The 21,653-nt window shown below is 34.8% G+C and overlaps 1 protein-coding gene across 6 annotated transcripts in view; it reads left to right on the plus strand.

Moving 5' to 3' along the window:
- LOC130893376 (uncharacterized) overlaps positions 1-21,653 on the plus strand; it is a 303,656-nt gene that overhangs the window by 254,179 nt on the left and 27,824 nt on the right. For all 6 annotated transcript variants that reach the window (XR_009059195.1, XR_009059197.1, XR_009059196.1 and 3 more), the window contains 5 exons: positions 3,543-3,742; positions 6,384-6,543; positions 16,195-16,295; positions 17,569-17,700; positions 19,658-19,828. Coding sequence is in view for 3 of the 6 variants with exons in the window: in XM_057799423.1 (XP_057655406.1) it covers positions 3,543-3,742; positions 6,384-6,543; positions 16,195-16,295; positions 17,569-17,700; positions 19,658-19,828 (764 nt within the window). In the remaining 3 variants the exon portion in view is untranslated. The remainder of the gene's footprint in view (positions 1-3,542; positions 3,743-6,383; positions 6,544-16,194; positions 16,296-17,568; positions 17,701-19,657; positions 19,829-21,653) is intronic.

Here is a 21,653-nt window from a genome sequence, read left to right on the forward strand (position 1 = left end):
GTTTATTTGAATGAAAAAACATGTTTTATACATTAAACACCCATAAAGGCATTTAGGATATTACGATTTGATCAACAGTGACCAATGAGCGATTCAATTCTAACTTAATCAAATAGAGTTTGAAATTTGCAACTCCATCTTTTGTCTTTGTAAGTCGAGGAAGTCTCCCGCTAATCCGTTAAGGAAGCGTCTCACCTAGAACAGGAGTCGACAACCTTTTAAGTCAGGAGAGCCAAAAATTACAATCTACAAAATTTTTTGTTGTCTATAGTACTCGCATAAATAAAATTTTTGGTTTTTAGTGAAAAAACCAAATCTTTTACTCATAAGAAAAAAATATCTTTTTAATATTCATATAAACGATTAAACATTTACTCTAAACCCTAACTTGTACTTCAATAAAAAACAATTGGGCATACAAATTCAATAAGAGCGTTGGTTTTGCGTGGTTTTAGAAAGTTTTCATATAATTTTCAAATAACTTGTTTTAACTTTCTAACATTTTCATTTGTTAATTGGCTTCTCACTCTACTATTAACTATATTCATGAAAAAGGATGCTTGCTCGCACGAATATGTCGATCCGAACATAGCGAGCACTTCTGGAACAATCTGGAAGATCATTCCATGCGGTCGAATATAAGATCCATAACTTGCGGTATTTCTTTCTCAGCTTCCACTTTTGTTGCGCTATGTACACACATTTCTGGACCTCCAACTCTTCTAACTTGCTTTTCAACACTCTAAATTCTCCATTTCACAAAGCTTTACTTTTTAAATCGATTAATTGCATTTCTAAAGATCCAGTTTCAATTCTAAATGGAGCTCTATCAAGGTAGCAGCGTCAAATTAGCAAAAATCGATAAAAAAATATGCAAAATTTGTAGCTTTTTTGTTGCTATGTAGTTGCTGAAACCGCGATTTTTTGCTTAAGCCGTTCGCGAAAAATCGAAATTACCGCTTAATTCATATAAAGCAGGTTGCCAACCCCTGACCTAGAACGTTGTCGTGAAGAAATACTTCTCCATCGGTCACACGATTACGTTTGAAATCGATTGTGAAGCAAAACAGCACGCATCTGGCTTAAAAATTTCTCAAATCCAAGTCTTCATTCAAAATTGAATCTTATGAACGATGTCAGATGTCCCTTACTATAACGTGTTGAATTTCATTACATATCATGAATTTTTGCAATTTTTTCGATTCTCTGGCTAGTAAGGCCACAAAAAATTTCAGTATACAAAGATACCTGTTGACAGGATTAGTATTAACCTTACAGTAATTAGGTGTGAAGATTAGAAAATGAAGCACTTGATAGAACAACTTTGTAAGATGTGGTTAGTTCGGCGGATTTTGTCTTATCCTGTTTTTTGTATGAATAAAAACACAAAGACATAAGAAAAGAAAGAATCACAAAAGTTTTGCTCGAACAAGTGGCATAGGAGAAGGACTGATAAAGAGAAAAACAATAACACAAATGAATGAACTAGCAAATGACCAGAAAGAGTTGAAAATGGAAAAGAAGATAAGAGCATAATGAAAACCAAAACTTTGATGCTCGAAAAGGAATTTCGAAGAAAAAAAAAATAATAATAAAATTTCTACTTAATTCTATGATATTCATCAATTTTTCTTTTTATGTTTTTACCGCGGACATAAACAACAAATTTGATCTTCTAATAACATATTTCATAGTTTATAACTTTCCCTTTTCAAAAACTTTCTATACATTACAATTTCGATGTCATGTACCTTTGATCATTCATGGAATAATGTTGACGACATTAATTTATTTATAATTATTTAGATTTTACATTCTCTTTACGGGTTATGATTTGACACTTTCCAATTGTTAATTAATGTGAAATCTATTTGTTTATTGGTAATCAGCATGCGAAAAAAATTTTTATTCTTTACAATCGATACAAAATATCGCCTCTTCGTGCTTGCGAATATACATAGTCGCTGGTAATTGGCACAGGAACGATAATTTTATTTAAATTAATTCATTATCTATCTAATTGTATTTTATTATAAAAAATTTTGTTTTCATCTCTATGAGTTTCTTTATTGTTTGCTATAAAGTAGAGTGTTGTCATTTTTACAATTATTCTAGTATAACAATATGGTCTCCTTCAAAGTAATCTCTCTGAGACCAGATGCACTTCTACCAACGCCAACTCATAACATTGCTGAAAGTCTTCAGTTGTGATGCTGTTTAGTTGCCGTATTGTTTCTACCTTGATGGCTTTCACATCTCCCAATCTCCGCCCCCGAAGTATGATTTTGCATTTCAGGAACAAGAAGTCGTAAAGGCCTGAATCGGGTAAATAAGTTGAGTGATCTGTCACGGTGATTGAGCTTCGGGCAAAAAACTCATGCTCAACTAGAGATGTGTGAAGCGGGGGACGTATTGTCGTGATGAAAGATCCACCTGCCCCCGTGTGCCAAATCCGGTCGAAGTCGGGCCACAAGAGCTCTGAGACGATTCAAAACCTCAACTTAAAAATTTTCGTTCACTCTCTGGCTGGAAGGAGCAAATTATGAACAGTGCCCCTAGAATCAAAGAAAACAATCATCATTGTCTTCATTTGGATTTTCGCGATTGTTTTTGGTTCTCTTGCTAGTTTCGTACAACCAAGACTCGTCTTCAGTGATGATTCGGTCGAGAAAGTCCCCTCTTTCTTCTGCTTCCAACTAATCCCCACCGCACTCAACCTTTTTTGCTTACTGTTCTGGATCAAAGAGTTTCGGTACGATTTTTGCACACAATTTCTTCATCTCAAGTTTTTGTGTCTGAATTTCGTGAACGATTGTTTTGGGAACAGAACTCGATATCAACGGGCGCCCTGAGCGAGAATCCCCTTTCACTTCTTCTCGGCCTTCCCGGAATCTTTTTAACCGCTTGTTCACGATTGGTTCCTTCAGAGAATTATCTTCGTGAACTTGTTCCAAACACTCAAAAATCTCACAACCTTGTGTGCCTAGCTTTGCAAAAAACTTGATACTACACACACTATTTATACTACCACTACACCAACACTCACAATTACACTGTTGGACGTTCGTAACAAGGTGTTCAGTATGAATTTTATCAACGGTTCCGAAAATTCTGAATTAGTTAAGGAACTTAATGTTGATGCGCTGTTCGCCAATCAAAGAGAGCGCCATGCTGACGGCTCGCTCCTTCTTATACGTAGAGCCCTCTGACTCGAACTGAGCGTTGATGGGATTGTCAACAGCAGCAGTGCCTGTCACCTGTAAGATAAAGTTATCATTCAACTTTTAAATGTATTTTCCTAACCAAGCTCGTATAAGCCAGATGATCATAGTGGTATTGAAAATCATGACAAGACATACGGTAACTCGACTCTAAAAGAAACCTTTTTCCTCGAAACCCTTGAATCCACAAAATATCATTCTTGTAAGGTTTTCCATCTCCTTGTGACTTGTTTGAAGTTGGTGTATTTTGTGTTGAAGTATACGTGTTTTTATCCATCCAAAATGTTTCTTCAATTAAAATACTGTTTTCTTTTGTTTCAGCTCAATCGGAAATTCCGGTACTACAACGGATGTTTTCGAAGGAAGATTGGGTCTTGCTGGACGCTATGGGAACAGGCCCTACACCAGCTTGTCATGGGAAATTTCTCACGATGCACAAGCGGCGACGCAAAAAGCTTACAACGCGATCTTTAGCACAAGATCATGCAATACTTGATGACATTCATCATGGACAGGTCCAGGTAAGTTTTTATATAGTGTCAAAAGGAAATTTATCGATATTGATTTGGTAATGTGGTAGCCTTACATTGTGTCCATCTATTGTGTCCAAAATGTATTTAGCTCACGTGCCTTAGAAGGAACAGTACAGAGTGCTACAGTTATTATGGGCGTTAAGTATTGTGGACTCATTTTAAATCTACCAACACATATTATATGTTTACCTTAACTTCATATACACTTTTCCAGTTTTGCCAACTGCTCTCGACTCATTACCATATTCCGTTAGTGTGTATTACATTTTTATTTATATTTATGATGATCTACATTAATAAAACCGTACATAAAATTTAATGTTCGTTGTTAATGTAAAGTGTACACAATTTCTTTGTGTTGTAGACAATGAGTTATGATAGTAATTTGTCGTGAAATGTCGCGCTTGTGCCGGGATCTCTGTTTTCTTGGTTTTATAGCCCGTGGGCCACTGGTGAAAGCAAGAAATTATTAGTTCACGGTTTTTTTTTTGTATTATGTCGGACAAATACGTTGAATATGCTTCACAGTTAATTTTTGTAAAATGGCATTGTGGAACTTGTGAAACAAAGCATTCATTCTTCAAAAATTCCAACTTTTCGAGTAAGTTTTGCCGCACATCGCCCCAACAGGTTACATGGTTGTAAAAAATAAAATCAAATAAATCGGCTTAAAAAATCATCAACTAAAGTTGTTTTTTTTTTGGATACTGCCCTCATTTAATGATCTTCGTATTGATATTGATCTTGAACTTCTGTAGATTGTGTTTTGGAATAACGTGCCTCCTTAGTTGATTCCACAGTACCGATAAATTGAAGATTATCTTGGACAGCTCGAATGAGCAGCTCACGTGGTAATCAGTTCAGCAATCTTCTTTCTATGCTCTAAGCTGTCCCAAGTTTCTGGTCAACTCTGGGTCACTTATAATTTTTTTCTGTCAAAAAGTCAAGAGTCAAGAAACCCCAGGATAGATAGATGAATCGATGAATAGATGATAGATAGAATCGTAGCTCCAGATGTGCCAGCAATACTACAAGGGATAACTAATCAATAACTTGTAGAAGATTAGAATCTGTTGGGGAGTGTATAACTTTTTAGACTTGGAAGGCTTACAATTAGGTATTTCGGCAAAATACACGACTATATTGGTCTTTTGCATCAAGTGGATGTAAAAATTCGTAATAAAAATCTGGTTTACAGAAGCGATTCAACTTAAAAAACCTTCCATTTAAAAGTTGGAATATTTTCATTGGCCGTCCGTTTTGATCCTATCTCTTTAGGTGTCCGAACCATTTGAGAGATTTTGTTTCAATTTTCTCTGCTAGTTATCATTTGCTTCCTTTTTATATTAAGTGTCGAATGTAGAAGGTTTAATATCAAGTCTTGACAGTCTTATTCGAACAAAAGATATTCATTTTCAAGAAGATATTTTAGAATTTATTTCAATCGATAATTGAGTTTTATTAGGAACAAAGCAGTAAATTTAAAGTTGCACTTTATATACGATAATCCGTTCTTCAGATATGGTAGACGGTCGTTCTAAGTTGCCCACCCAGTATATCGATTTTGAGTAAGCGTTCTAAGGTAGAAAAGGATTTGAGGTTTACCAGCCAACCTACTTATAGTCACTCTTTATTTGCGGTTCAGGATTTGGTTCTATCTGGACATAAAATATCACCAGCACCGTAAATTCGCAACTGCTTCTAATCCTCTACAAGGCCCAGATTCGTCCACTTTTGGAGTATAGCTTGCACATTTGGAGTTTGGCTCCCAAGCACACCCTGAGGATGCTTGACTCAATACAGAAAAGAGCTATTCGACTTATAGGCGATCCACTGTTGATGAGAAACTTGGAAAGTTTAGAGCATCGAAGAAAGGTCGCTGATTTAACTCTGTTTTACCGATACTACTAAGGCATTGCTTTTCCGAGCAGTCCAATATAATCCCACCTTGAGCAGTATTTGCAAGACCTACTCGACAGGCAGAATGTCAATTTATCGGGACTCGTTTCTTTGGAGAAAAGAGAATCAGGTACCGTCTTTCACGAATACTACAAGCTACAGAAATAATACGGAATAAAAACGAATTTCAGACTGGAGTAGCTGTTTATCGTTTTAATAGGAAGTAACCAAATGGGCTATTAATAATAAGAGCTTGGAGGTACACATCACCAACAGAGAACAGTCAACGGGGAATAATCATAACACTTGCAAATCTACTGCTTAGTTTAAGCGTTTTGTTTTAAATTTTCTCATTGAAATGGCACTTTATATACGATATACCCACCCAGTACATCGATTTTGAGTAATTGTTCTAAGGTAGAAAAGGATTTGAGTTTTACCCGCCAACCTACTTATAGTCACTCTATATTCGCGTGGGGGCTGATTTCGAATTTGACATTTTTTTTTTTTTCTAAAATTGGAGGAAAAGAACTTTTAAGACTCTTCATAGTGACCAAAACGAGGTTGGCCTAGTAGAAGCATTTCGCTTCTCTATTAACTTATCCAAGACTCTTTCCCCTCTTTTTTCTACGAATGGTTGGATTCTTGGAGGCTACAATACATTGTTGGAATGAGTGTGAAGTCTATTGAGTCAGTATCTTATTATAATGTCTCTTTTTATTTTTTACAGAGAATTCTTGACCGATGCGGTAAATGGGCGTTTAATGCCTTTACTTTAGAAACAGTTGCCGGTGGAAGATCGCTGCCCGTTTTATGTGTTCACCTTTTCCACTGGTACGGACTATTAGATTACTTCCATTTAGATGTCGTACGAGTATGGAAGCTATTTAGTGAGTATACCATTCAAAGTTTAATTATTTAATCGTAAGTAAAATTTTACATAACCTAGATGTGGGTAAACAAACTTTTTTTGGAACAGAAACCTCCTTCAAACATTTGAATGGCTACTTATAAAATACTTGGTCGAATAGAGGTGTTTATTTTCTCTAAGCGGCAAGCTGCTCTCAAAGCCCCAGATTCTTACATAGGAAATGTTTTGCTGAATATCCCAGATCTTTTAAAGAGATGACTAAGGAGTTCAAGATTATTCTTAATTGAGTTCCAGTTCATTACGGAATTGATGATAACGATACAATAGATCACTTGGCAAGAAAAAGCAGCATATCTAGGCTATAGAATCGAATTCGGGGAGAACAAATTTCGCCTTGCACAGCAGTACATTGCTATGGTCTTCCTACAACACGAAACATATTTTCTTACAGATCGACCTAATAGGGAGAAAATGTACAAAAGAATCTATTGAAAGCTTTCGCTTTCCGGCTAGGTTTTAGCTCAAACGGGCTTCCGTAGAAGAAACTATAAAGATGAGGCTGAATAAATGGAACCATAATTTCTTTTGTACAACAATCTATTTGCTTCAAATTGGGAAGGATAAACGAGAGTGACAGAAATTGTAAATACTCTATTTCAAAATTTAAAAAATTTGACCGTTGCTGACCATTATAAATTATTTTTTTACGAGGATACCCTCAAAAATATGAAAATGATTTTTATTCGGTTGCTTTTAGCAAGATCAGTCCTATTAGAATCTATGTTGAAAAATTTTTCATTTTACACGGGGTGTGTATAAATAGTGTTCAAAGTTTAACTTCATATATATCAAATTTCTTTATTTTTTTAAATAGAACCACCCGGTTTTTTCTGTTAATGCATTCAGGGGTAAAAAATAGGGCAAATTTATGTATACTTTTCTATACCTAAACCTTATCCAGATATTAAATGTTTTCTGTAATTTTTTAGAGATACGGGTTTACATTTTATTTTGACCTGTTGATAAAAGCACTAAGAAATGAAATAGTATTTTTCTCTATTTTGTCAAAGTTTGTAAAAAAAATCAATTCTTATTCCAATTTTTAGTCGTTTCCGAGATTTTTGAGGTTTTAAATTATTATTGTATTTTTTAACAAGTTTTAATTTTTTATGTTTACTTCTAGTAGGCTTTGTAATAAATGACACTTATTAACTGTCATTTGTCAATTATTGATACTTTCAAAAATCGTTGAAACGACTCGTTCTCAATTTGATAACGTAGATTATGTAAATTTGCTTTTAATACATTGTGAGTGTGACAAAGTTGTTATAAAAACATGTACTTTATTTGCTGCAAGGTGTCAAGATAGACCACGACCAAACTAGCATACTGTTAAAAGAATCGTCAACAATTTGAAGCAAAAGTTAACGGGTCAAAATAAAATTTAGACCACACCTTCATTTCTATTTATTTTTTACCCCTGAATGCATTAAAATTGAAAAAACCGGGTGATTCTATTTAAAAAAATAAAGAAATTTGATATTTATGAAGTTAAACTTTGAACACTTTTATACACACCCGATATAAAATGAAAAATTTTTCATTATTTTCATATCTTTAAGGGTATCCTCGTAAAAAAATAAATTGGGTCTGCAACAGTCAAATTTTTGATAAGAAAATTAATAACTCAAAAGGTATGCATTGTTCGAAGAAAGTTTTTAGACAAAAGTATACTAAAATTTTACGTAGATTCAAAAATGTACTAACATACAGGGTGTTCCGTTTAAAATAACAAAGTTACAGTCGACTTCCGGTTTACATAAGTATTTTGCCATATATACATAGTTTTAACTCGTCGTGGGACACCCTGGATGATAATCTAAAACTCAAAATGTACTCGTTGTTTATATATGAATCATCATGAATTGCCGCGAAATCGAGTTTACGTTCTGAAAATGTGCTTCAGTATGTTGGAACCTGGACAAACTGTATATGCAATTTTCTCAAAAATCTTCCTCAAAATAAGAACCAAAGATCAGAGTTGCACTGATAATAGAAGCAATTTCAAAGTGACACATTTTGGGGTGCAAATATTTACTAGGTATATTTAACTAATTAAAAGGTATTCTGTTTCTAAATTTTAAAGGACGAAGTAAAAGGTAATCTGATACATTTCATTTTTCTTTAATCTTTTTCTCTTTATGTGGAGTTTTTCTTATGGTGCGATACAACGTCGGTATTAGAGCGTTCAAATATTTGAAAAGCCAAGTTTACACTTAAACAACTGTCTCTTTTTAATCTAAAATCTTTTTATGTTTGTAGTGCGCTCAAGGCGCTCTAGTAGATTCTTATGAAACACTTTGTTTTAACAAAAATGTTTCCTTCCAGTTTACATACTTTTGTATCATATACAAAATGAGAAAACTAGAGAGAAATGAAGGATTTATATTAAATATTGTATAAAATAAGTGTTCTTCAGTAAGAGAATTCATTTTAATTCTCAATCACTGCTAAACGTAATATATACTATTTGAATGTTTCAGTAAAATTCAAATACTTTTTTCAGTGTTGCAATTCTTTTAACTTTTAACCAAATATTAGTTGCCGTATTATAAGATATAAAATTGAACGTCACGTATTTTAGTAACAGAAGTTCCATGTGTACGGCCCCAACAAGGACTCACGAAATCCTAATAAATCTTCCACTTTTGTATTTTACGTTATCCTTAACGAATAGAGAAATTCGCTAACCAGCAAACTAACATCATCAGCGACCATCAATATGTCTTTCGTAAACGTAGATCTTCTATCCTATGTCACCAACATATGGACTGAAGCTATAAAGAAACATAGGGAATCCCGAACACTCGTACTTGACATATCGAAAGTTTTTAAAAGGATTTGGCATGTCCTAAATAAATTGGAATCATATAGTTTGTAGTCCTCACTTATCGACTTGGTTAGTAGCTTGCTCAAAGACCGATCCAACTAGGTCGCTATCGATGGACATACTCGTATATTAGAAGGTCAACGTCGATATTCCCTAGGAATGCATCTTGTCACCTACCCTCTTTCTCCTGTACATCAACGATCTACTCGACAAAACTGCAAATGTACAGCTTCGCCGACGATAATAGTATACTGGTGTCGTCGTTCAAATCAACTGCCCTAATAAACGCGGCTAACATCCAAATCCGTAGGCATCAACAGATCACCACCGACAATACCGATCTTGAAAACATTCTGGAGCAATCTGATTCGGTTCAATGCAGTAAAGTGCCAGACTGCTGTTATACAAAGAAGGGCTCAGGATTTCATCCTGTCTGGACATAAAAAATCGCCAATATCCTAAATTCGCTTGTTGAGTGTTGAGGTTGGAAGACAGTTTCGCAAAAAACTATATGCTTGCACATTTGGAGCTCGGCTCTCAATCACACCTTGAGGATGCTTGAGTCAATACAGAAAAGAGCTATTCGACTTATAAGCGATCCAGAGTTGACGAGAAGGGCAGTTTAGATAATCGAAGAAAGGTCTCTGATTTAACTCTGTTTTACCGATACTACTAAGGCATTGCTCTTCCGAGCAGTCCAACATAATCCCACCTTGAGCAGTATTTGCAAGACCGTCTTTCACGAATCTACAACCTAAAGAAGTTCATGATCAATGTCCGCAGACACTACTCGAGTGTAATAGGGTATACCTTCTTGTGTTTGCTTCTTACATAAATAAAAACGAATTGCAGACTGGAGTAACTGTCTATCATTTTAATAGGAAGCAACCAAATAGTTTGGAGGTACACATCACCAACAACTAATTCTTAAAAATCTAGTACTAGATTAAAAAGGCGCGAATTTCCAATAGCGACTGGTCTTTTAACCGCCATGGTAATCTAAGATGCCATGTCCATGCTATTAGTATCACGAACGATCCGGAATACCGCTGGTGCATGTGAGAACAATTCTCACATGTGTTAGGGTCAAACGGAAGCCTTACAATTTGCCCAATGACGTTAAAAGGCTCAAGACAAAGTGCATGTTTGGTTTTTCCAGAGGCATAAGCATCTGGTAGTTTTAAACGGAGCAGAACGGATCTATCTATCTATACAAACAATATTTACAAGCAGTAATATGAACAGCAGACATTTTTAGAATGAAAATTGAAAGATATAAGCTCCAAAATCTAATGGAATAACTGCTTAAAAAATTGTAACAAGAAGGAATTCTTTTTGAGGAATTGGAAGGAAGGAATGTCTTGGTTGTTGAATATTAGAAAGTGAACAGGTATATATAATTTACAGTTTTAAATCACGCCGCAAGGGATTAGAAAATTATTATGACAAACATCTTTGAGTGGAGTTGCATTAGAAATTTTATCCGATTAGTTAGACTCAAGGTAGACTATAAAATTTTCTTTTAAACAATCATATAGTCAATTAAACAAAAAATAAATAATTTTTCAAAGGTTAAATACAACCTGGTAATTGAACATATAGTTTTGTGTAAACAGAATTGCAAATAATCTATAAATACTTATATTGGTGTTTCGAATCGAATGTAATGTTTACTTACCTTATTTTAGTTAAAAAAATTCAGATCTGTTGATCTTTCAGCTAAAATTAAATCAACTTTTACATAAATACTTAGGTTCGAAAATATTTATTGTGAGTCGTTTTTGGAATAATATTCAGTAGGTATATAAAATTGTTTTGTCTATACACAAATTATGCTTCTAAATTTTCTTTATTTTTAGTCTCTTCTGATTTAAAATCAGTTTCTTTTATAATTTTTTAAAGACAGACATATTCATAGAATTTTTCGACGTTTTAATTTTTATCATTAGCGTTAATATTTCATTCGTTTTCAGCACGCTTCTTGTCAGTATCGAGTCTTTATTGATTTCCACTTGTTTGTGAATCTCTATTTCTTCTACGTAAGTAGATAGGGAGGCGAGGATCGATATAATGGCCAGAGCATACACATTTATTTCTCTTACCCACTTTCCACTTAGCTACTGGAAATATATAAAATGTCCACTTACTGTTTCTGCCTGTATTTTTGCACTCAACAACTATTATGAATCATTTTTCATTCAGTTTTTATGTGTTTATTTATGTTAAAAGCATGATTTAATGATAATTTCACCACATCGAGCGCTGTTATTAATTCAGTTTTCCCTACTATATATTTCTCTCCTTACCTATATACACTACCGATCAAGAGTTTTTGCCCACCCCAAAATCCATTTATAATATTTCGGTATAATAAACTTTCCCTTTTATATTGTCGAACAGGTGTCTTAGAAACTAAAAATAATAGTGTCCATTGTTTGTTTACTTTATACGCATGTTTATGATTGTAATTTAGTCCTAGTTAGCCCTATAACACGTAAGAAGAAAATATCGGTTGAAACTCGGTGCCTTAATCGCAAATCTTCATGGTATAGTCAACAATAACCGTATAATTGTCGGTACGTCGAGGTATTTTAAATTCGGCGACACCAGGATCTCTGGCGCTAGAAAACGTTTAGGGCGTCCTCTAAAAACCACAACCCCTGATGATGTATTGATCAGAGATAGCAGCTTAGATCAATGAATCTAGGGATCTGCCTTCGAGTACTTCTACGGTGAAAAGGATATTGAGCTGGCTGGCCTTTTTGGAAGGGTGGCATTGAAATCTCTTTTAAGGTGTCAAAATAAAATTAAGAGGTTGCATTGAGCTGAATAATATGAAAATTGGACGCAATTTTTTTTGGTTCTAAGAGAAGATGTTTGGGCACAGGTCAAAGGAAGAACGGATGTTAGGTACGTGAAACACGGCGAAGGTAATAGCTTGATGATGTTTTGGGGAAAGAGCGACTGGAGGTTTGATAAAAATTGAAGGAATTTTGTGGAAAGAAGGCTATAAAAAGTATCAATGGAATATGTAGTACGTTCTGGTCAGCGGCTTATCGACGAAACAATTATCTCCTAGTACGAAAACGATTTCAAGTATTCCTCAAAGCTGTGCAAAAAGCATTTGAAAGAATTGGAAAGGAAGAATGTTCTGAAAGTAATCATTTGGTCGCCCGACCTCAACCCGATTGAGGAGAATTGGGACAAATTAGACAAGGAAGTTAGAAAGCAGAGTCATATGCTGTTGAAATTGTCACAGATAATACCAAAAATAATAAATACAAAAGGGGATTACATCGATGAATTACAGACTGTAGTTTTATTATTATATATGTCGTAGGCATTTGTAGGCTGCCGGCAGATGGAAGAATGTATCATCGAAATCACCTGTCTTACGTACATCTTTTTCTTTAACAACGTAATGTTTGGGACGACTCCTACTAACATAATAATTTTCTCTAATTCAATTTTCACAATACATCTTTCTCGTCAAGTTTATATATCGAGTGGCATCTACTTTCATAATACATTTTTTTTGTTACTATTACTATTTTCATACAACTTTTATATTTAACACCTCGAACGGCTTCTATTTTCATAAATATTTGACTTAACCTAACCTAACGCATCTTTCAGTTTTTGTTCAAACTCATCTCGGTTCACTGAATCAGTAGCCATTATCTAATCATTTATGATCACGACTCGCAGAAAAAGTGGGTTGAGGCAGAACTAAAAGCGATTTACGATGAAAAGAAAACGCGACAGACTTTCTCTTATCATAGCTGTCAACCGAATGACTGCTAGTTATCGATAATTTTCTCATCCGCCGGCATTCTGTCAACTCCCTGAGCAATCGGCAGACTGCCGGCTTTCGATAGATCGTTGGAAGACAGGTGATTTCGATTATACATTCTTCCATCTGCCGGCAGTCTGCCAACTCCCTAGGCAGTCTGTAGAATGCCAGATTCTGCCAACTGCCTACGACATATATATGTTCTTTAAAATATGAATATCAAAATCAGTCGTATTGTTTTTGTTTGTTAAGTATCACGCAAACTGTAGGGTGGGCAAGAACTTTTGACCGGCAGTATATGTTCAATTCAAATTAGCAATCGAGATTCCTTTTTTGTTGCAATGGAATTTCCAATTATGTTTTTCACTTTATGAAATTATTCATTCATTCACGAGAGATGGTGAATGACATGAGAAAAGGTTCTTTCTAATATGCGCGATCGTGCACTTTTTTGGAGTATAATTATTCTTATAACCATTCTATAAAGCTTACAAAATGATATTTTCAACACGATTCTCATATTTTGCTTATATATTTCCCATTATTCAGACAAAATAAAATGAAGCGTTGATTGAGCGAATCTTCGCGATCAAAGAAAACAATCAGGAATTCGATTTAGAACAAAATAACTCGATTTATTTTCATATAAAATGTGTTTAACGTCTTGCTTGAAACAAAAATATTTTCTTTGCGTTGGATAGATGAATCTGTAAATACGTGGGTGCCAAGAAAGTTCAAGGATGGAAGGAAGAGTTTGGTAAATATTTTCGAAAATATGAAAATTGTCAAGTATAGAGAAAATCTAATTCCTCCATCGAAATGAAAATATCTATATGTTGATTTCATCCGAATCGACGATTTATGTCAAAATATTTTTTATTTCAAAATATCTCAAAAACAAATATAAAAAAATATCAATTTAGTTCTATATTTTGCTTCCGATTTAGCCCGTCTTCAATCATTTAACCAGTTTTTTCTGTTTCTGTTCTATATTTCCGTATTCCATTATCTTCTGAGTCTGTCCCTTCTCTTCTTTCTGTTTATCTCCTTCTCCCATATCACACTTTAACTGTTGTATCTTTATCATTCTCGCTATATGTTCAAACCGTCTTAAGTGTTATTTCTATTACACTCAACGTTTAATTCACGGCTAATTGTGCAATTATCGAGTCTCGTCGCATACACTATTTTTCATACATTTTGATTTTCTGCTTTAATCTGTTGATTAGCATTCAGGATTCGCAACTTTTTAGATAAAAAATGTGGAATCTGTCCATTTTTATAAAAAATCACTATTACGAGGATAGTTCCGGAAGTACCTGGCCCCACAAAGACAACACACAAATTTTGGAAAAAATATATTTATTTTTCAACGTAATGTCCTTTTAGCTCCATACACTTTTCCCAGCGATGTTCAATAAGTTCGATATCATTCTGATAATCACATCTTCATCGATGGAAAATAATCCGAGAAATTAAATCTGACGAATAGGGTACATGATGTAGCAGTTCGAAATGTAACTCATTATTTTTGGACATTGCCATAACGCTCAAACGTTGCAATAATACTCGCCGTTGATATTTTTCCTTTTTTGAAAATAGGCAATAAAGATTATATCACGCGTATCCCAAAAAACCGACGCCATGACCTTGCCTGCAGTTGGAACGGTCTCCTTACTTAGAGCCGGTTCTTCCTTTTCAGTTCACTGTTGTGATTGTTCTTTTGTTTCGGGTGTGAAGTAATGGGTTCACGTTTCATCTATGGTTATGAAACGGCTTTATTTCTGCGAAACATTGCCAAACACTCGATGGAAACATCTTCACGATGCTGGCTTTGTTCCAATGTGAGCAAACGGGTCACCCATTTTGCGCACAGCGTTTTCATGTCCAAATTTTCAGTTAATATGCGATGTACCACACTTTTTATAATGCCGACTTTGTCTGCTAGCTCGCGCACTTTCAGTCGACGATCATCCAGTATCGCTTTGTGAATTTTTTCAACATTTCTGGAGTCGTCACCTCATTTGGTCGACCACTGCGATGATGGTCTTCGCCACGTTTAAACTCTGTTACCCAATATTTAACTGTTGATAATCAATTTTTTCCATGCTTACAACGTTCACTAGTGACTGCCAAACAAATACTAAACAACGTGGCGTCTTTAAACTTGAAACATATGCTATATAGATTCCAATGCAGTGGTATTTTTCGATCAACTACTCTAGATCATGCCAGATACTTCTGGGACCACCCTCGTATCTTGTAGCGTGTGTTATACTCAGACTGGCAATGTCGAAAAGACAGTTATTTGTATTTTTGTTGTATAAAAAGTTTCCAAAGAATAAACATCATTATTAATATTATACAAAATTATAAACAATACACCAAGAAAAACACGAACTGATTAAATATACAGAGTGGAGTCATGAGGAGCTTTACATACTTCTACAATATGTAAGGACCCTCAGCGAGGATATCATATGTCTACTAAAAAGTATCAACTACTCTTCATACTTACCACTACACCGACACTCACAGTTACACTGTCTGACGTTTGTAAACAGTGTGTTCAGTATGAATATTATCAACGGTTCCAACAGTTCCAACTTAACTCCTCTTCTTTATTAATGTGAAATTGACTATAATGTTCACAAAGCTCATTTGATTTTTAAAATTTTTTGTGAAGCATAACACTACGATCATGAATTCCACAGCTCAATCCTGAAATTGCAGGACTGGCTTTGGAAAAATCAATTTACGGATTCGTATTGAATATTGCACCCTGTATGGTATTTTTTCAAAAAAATACAATAAGTAATTTTCAATCTCCATAAATAACCAAAAAAACTACATATGCGACAGAGTTATCGCACTTTTATTCAATCTTTAGAGAACGATATAGACTTACCAAACATAGAACAATCATCATGACGTATCACATAAGTTATTAATTTACATAATAACATATGTTTTCTCTTATTTTGAAGCTCTTATAGAAGAAGGATATCATAGTACGAATCCTTATCACAATTCCATTCACGCGACTGATGTAACTCAAGCAATGCATTGTTTTTTACAGGAAGAACGGGTAAGTTGATTAGATCATTCGCACATAGACCAACTTTCGTATACTCGTATATGTAAAATGCCATTCACAATTTCGAACTAATAGAATAAAACTTAAAGCGCGGTTATGTACATTTGGATGGTGGTAGATCTTCAAATACGTTGGTACGTACGAGGGTTGTCCCAAAAGTTTCCAACCTAACAAAGAAACAAGACATTTTTTCCAGAATCATCTTCCTTGCCATTGAAAAGTTAGGAAACAGGAAAACGTCGCTATTTGCTCGATACCCAATATTCTGAGGTAATTATAGAAAAAACAGGAACCAATAGGAAACTAAATAGTTGGAATATATTTAAACTGATGACGGACACATAACGAGAATAACACCACAAAACCTAATAAGAAAAGTGAGAGAAGCGAAAAGATAAAAAAAAGAAAAAAGGAAAACTTCGCTACAACACAAGAAGGGGAAATAAAAAGGAAAACAATACAGCAAATAATGAAAGGCTTAAAGAGTTCTAGAGAAGAAGAAAAATATTCAAAACGACTCAGTTATACGATGGTCAAGCGTCCAAAATGGCTGAAATTCTAGTAAAATTTCTCAACGCAAATATATTATAAGGTCGGAAACATTTTGAACAACCCTCGTAATTTTTTTGGAGTATACATGTTTTTTGTTGGTTGATAATTTAATGTCTACCAAGCTACGTTATTGACCTTTAGGCTATTTCAGTTTTACATGCCGCTACTGCGTACTAATCACAACCCTCTGTGAGTGAGGGAGAACTCAATTCAAATTTATTTTTCTTGACAATAGTAATTTGTGTAATAATATCTTGACTCGAGACCCAAATATTATAGTATAATTCTTATTTATTTAAACAGTTTTAAATCACAAAACGGTGGAGTGAATTTATACACACTAAACTATTCACCAACACTTAATCTATTTAAATCCACCGTTCGGTTCACATTTTACTATCCTAAATTGCTAACTCCTCGTCTCCTTTCTGCTAGAAACTTGTTTTATATGCCACCATCACTTTCTAGAATTTTCGATTTCGTAGAAAGTTGCCGTAAATAAACTTTGTCTCTATAGAAAAAATTACAACATAATGTAAACGGGTCACAAAAATTTGAAGTCAACAGTAAAGAAATAGAAAAAGTACCAGCTCATCCGCCAATCTTTAACCTTGATTAAGATATTGGAACAGGACCGGCTTTTACGTTGTGGCGAGGTCGTGACAGTTCTATAGGAAATAAAATACTGTAAATCAACTTGTTTTTTTTATAGATAAGGCGTCACGTGACACCTTTAGAAATTATGGCATCACTGATTGGTGCGGTTGCTCATGACTTAGATCATCCTGGTGTTAATCAGCATTTCCTCATTTCCACTTCGAATCATCTTGCCATTTTGTATCAAGTAAGTATGAGTTTGTAGAATTGTAATAGCAAATCATACCGATGTGGCAATCATTCATTTTAAACTAAAATTCAGCTACTTTCTACTAAAATTAAGAAATGAAATACTAGGGATATTCGAGTTGTGAATAATTTCAGGAGAAGACGTGACGAACCCGACTTATCTATTCGGAAGCACGCTGTTGCTTTAAACGTTGATAGATCATAATTATTTCGAATTTTACCCAAAGATTTGGGGCTGCATCCTTACAAAATTCAGTGGGTACAATCATTGAAGCCTCGGAATGCTGGATGGAATCTTGACATCGTAAACCAGATGCTTGAGCTCATTTTCATCAATATCAAAAATCCCTACATTTGCTTACAGTGGCCATATGGGTTACGATGTCAGCGCAAGGAATTACAGGCCCCTACTTTTTTGAAGATGAAAGGGAACGCCAGTTCTGCCACGAGCTCGTGAAATTTGATCTTCAGGAGAGGTGACATAAGTTGACTTCGACGTAGTCTCGATTTAACATCTATGGACTTTTTCGTATGGGATTATGTCAAACCTTTAGTTCACACTAACAAATCAACTTCCCTAGCACGATTAAAAGAAAATATCCGTCAAGAAATGGCAGACATCACGGAGAATACATGCCGAGCCGTCATAGGAAATTATAGTGTTCGTTTAAATGATGTCTGTGACCGCGACGTCATTTGGACGATGTTGTTTTTAAGAAATAAATTTCCGAGCAATGTATTTTAATATGTAACAAACATTTTTTCTATGAACTCCTTTTCTTTAATGTGAACTTTCTTTTGAGATACCTTGTGTTATAGTGAATTGCTGTTCACTATTATTATTTCTGTCATGTGGATAGTTTCATCTCGATTAAATTTAGTTTAGGGTCTTTTCTATTAGAAATTGGAAATATTGTAACCATTGACAAATTTTAATATTTCGTGACCTTCTTTTGAAACTTAAAAACTTTGATGCGTTGTTCAGAATTTATGTCTCACCAAATTTGTTGTAATTGCAAAATGTATTGATTGAAACTCGTAAAACATTTAATGCAAAATTTTGTATAAATATTCATATTTGTAAAATGAAATTGTGGTAATATTTCTTTTTAGTCCGAGCGCAGTAGCCAAAATTTTACTAAAACCTGATATTAAAACTAGTAGTCATGATACATACAATAAGTTGTTAAAGAGTACTTCAAAAAATATTGTTCTGCGTGCGAGCTGTCATGGAACATTGGGAAATCACCGGAAAAATCTAAAAATTAGTATTTCAATATCAATCGCTTGGGATTTCAAAATAAAATTGGCCTCAGAAGATTTTACATGTGTTTTGGAAAATTTCCGGAAAGTGTAAAAAAAAGATAAATGAAAATTTTCTTATCGCACGTTTTTAGACGCATATCCTGAATTAGCCGTGTCTTGGGACTATAATGACGAGTGGTCTTTTCCAAGAATCTGCACTGTCAATCGCAAAAACATCGATCAGAAAACATTAGTTAACTAAAAAACAACGTGTTTAGAATGAAGGATTTTCCTTCAAAACCTCGTTCACTTTGGGTCTTTCCACCCTAAAAAAAAGGTATAAAGATTTTAGTCGAGGTTAACGGCAAGTCTTATAGTATTCCAAGTCGTTGACGCATCAATTTGATATTAGCAATTATAGGTCATTATCTCGTAAAGGAAGTATTTTTCAAAAAAATATTTAGAGACCTTTTTTGTGCCGATTTTCACGTTGTACAAATTTGGTCATATACATTATATTGAAATTTTTAACCCCTTCCACGTTATTGACAAAATACCAATTTTCCGGGGGTTTTATCGTTCAGAAACTACTCGTATACAAAAAATTATTTCTATTGGCTTTAGTGTCAGGTTAAAAGCTTGATTCCTGGACTATTAATTAATATTCAGCGGATTATTTTGAATAAATTGCTATTGTTTTGTATTTATAGAATAAATCGGTTTTGGAAAATCATCATTGGAGATCAGCAGTCGGTTGTCTTTTGGAAAGTGGTGTCGCTGAACAACTTACACCTTATAGAGATGAACTGGAAAAACAGATACGTGATCTCATTTTAGCCACGGATATTAATAGACAAAACGAATTCTTAACCAAATTTAAAGTAAGTATAGCGTCGAAATGTGATGTGAATAGAGCCATTATTGAATCATAATCGACTTTAATATCTCTATTGTTGGTTGTTCTTGGCTTTTCCGTGGTTAAAAAAATCATAACAACACGTAAAAGTTGTGATCCCATAAAATGTTCGATATAGTTTTCGAAACTCACCTTGTAGAAGTTTTTTATCATCTATGAAAATTTCTTTAATCTGCCTTCTAATTTCTGGTATTGTTGGTGATACTCTGGTTACTTTCACCGCCAACACTCATAATTACACTGTCTGATACGTGTTTCGGCAACCCAGTTATCATCTACAAACGCTTGCGAGCGGTACAAAGAAATACTGAAATTTTGGAAACTTTTTTCCCAATAGGACCATGGTGAGGGTCGAGGTGTAATTCCTGTGCTTTATCATGATGGAAGATTCAAATGGGTTTTATCTTTAATTCGGCATTGAATCGACACAATAATTAGATAGTACAGACCAGTGACCCTTTCTATCTATGAATCTAAAAAAATGTAGTCATCAGCGTTCTACCTTCTTTGGAGGACGTTCCCGTGGAGTCCACAGTTTCGACTGGTTTCTGGCGTCTACCAATCAATCCATTACAATTTAAATATCCGTGGCAACTCGAAATTCTGTCCAATGAGTAACTTTCCCAAATTTGGAAACAAAAAGAAGTTGATCGGTGTCGAATCTAGAGAATGTGGTAAATGAGAAAGCAGTTTTTAATCCAATTTGGCCGTGGCAAGCGCGGAGGTGTGCTCCTGTTCGTTATCCTAGTGGAAGAGCCAATGGGGTCATTCTTTCTTTAATTTGATGACGAATAAGTCCAATAATTCCTCATAGTACAGCTGACCGTTTCGCACTTAACCAAGATATATCACACCTTGTGAATCCCAAAACAAACGATGCTCATCAGCTTCCCGCCTTCTTTGGAGCACTTTCCCCTGGTGGAGTTCACATTCGTGACTGATCCTTGGTCTCTAGTTTCTACCAGTGCATCAATTGCAAAGTAAACATCCGAGGCGATGATAGCTTCCCCTTTAGACTCGAATTTTTGTCAGGCGAGTAATTTCAAGTTCAACAAAAAGAAGTTGCTTGGTGTCGAATCAGGAGAATGTGATGGCAATTTGTTGCCCAATTTAGCCGTGACGAGGGAGAAGGTGTGAATATATGCATTATAATGGTGGAAGAGCCAAATGAGATAATTTTTCTATCAATTCTGCGACGAATCGGCCCATTAATTCGACATAGTACAACCCTGCAACCTTTATGCTATTCTTCAGGTAAATATTATCTTGTGAGTTCAGAAAACGATGGCCTTCACCTTTCGCGCCGATAGGACAGTTTTAACCTTTTTTGGAACAAGTTCGTCATGATCTCTGCTGTTTACCAGTGGAGCTATTTTTCGTTAACTGTTACGAAACTACATAGAAATTCTTTGTATTGCTTAAATAGCGTCAAATACTGCTCTAAAATGGTCTCAAGATGCAGGTGTGAACAAACGCAATATTTTGAATTGCCTACTATATTCAATCGCCTTTCTATCAATACGACATCGTGAGTTTTTGTTGATTCATCCTCCGTGTTAATTTTTTTCGATGCATCTGGACGTCGCGTAACAAATACCGACGATCATGTTGAAATTCGTCAAACCAACACTCGCAGTACGCTTTTTGATTTTGCTGCGTTCGGTCACATGGTCAGAACAAATCTCAGCAGTACCCGTCTACGAGAATACATTGCTCTTGCCATGCTAGAGCCAAAGGGTGATGAGGCTGAGTAGTTGTAGGACTACCCTCGTAAACGGTTTTAACCTTTT

Source organism: Diorhabda carinulata, chromosome 4, assembly GCF_026250575.1.
Source record: "Diorhabda carinulata isolate Delta chromosome 4, icDioCari1.1, whole genome shotgun sequence".
Taxonomy (NCBI): Eukaryota; Metazoa; Arthropoda; class Insecta; order Coleoptera; family Chrysomelidae; genus Diorhabda; species Diorhabda carinulata.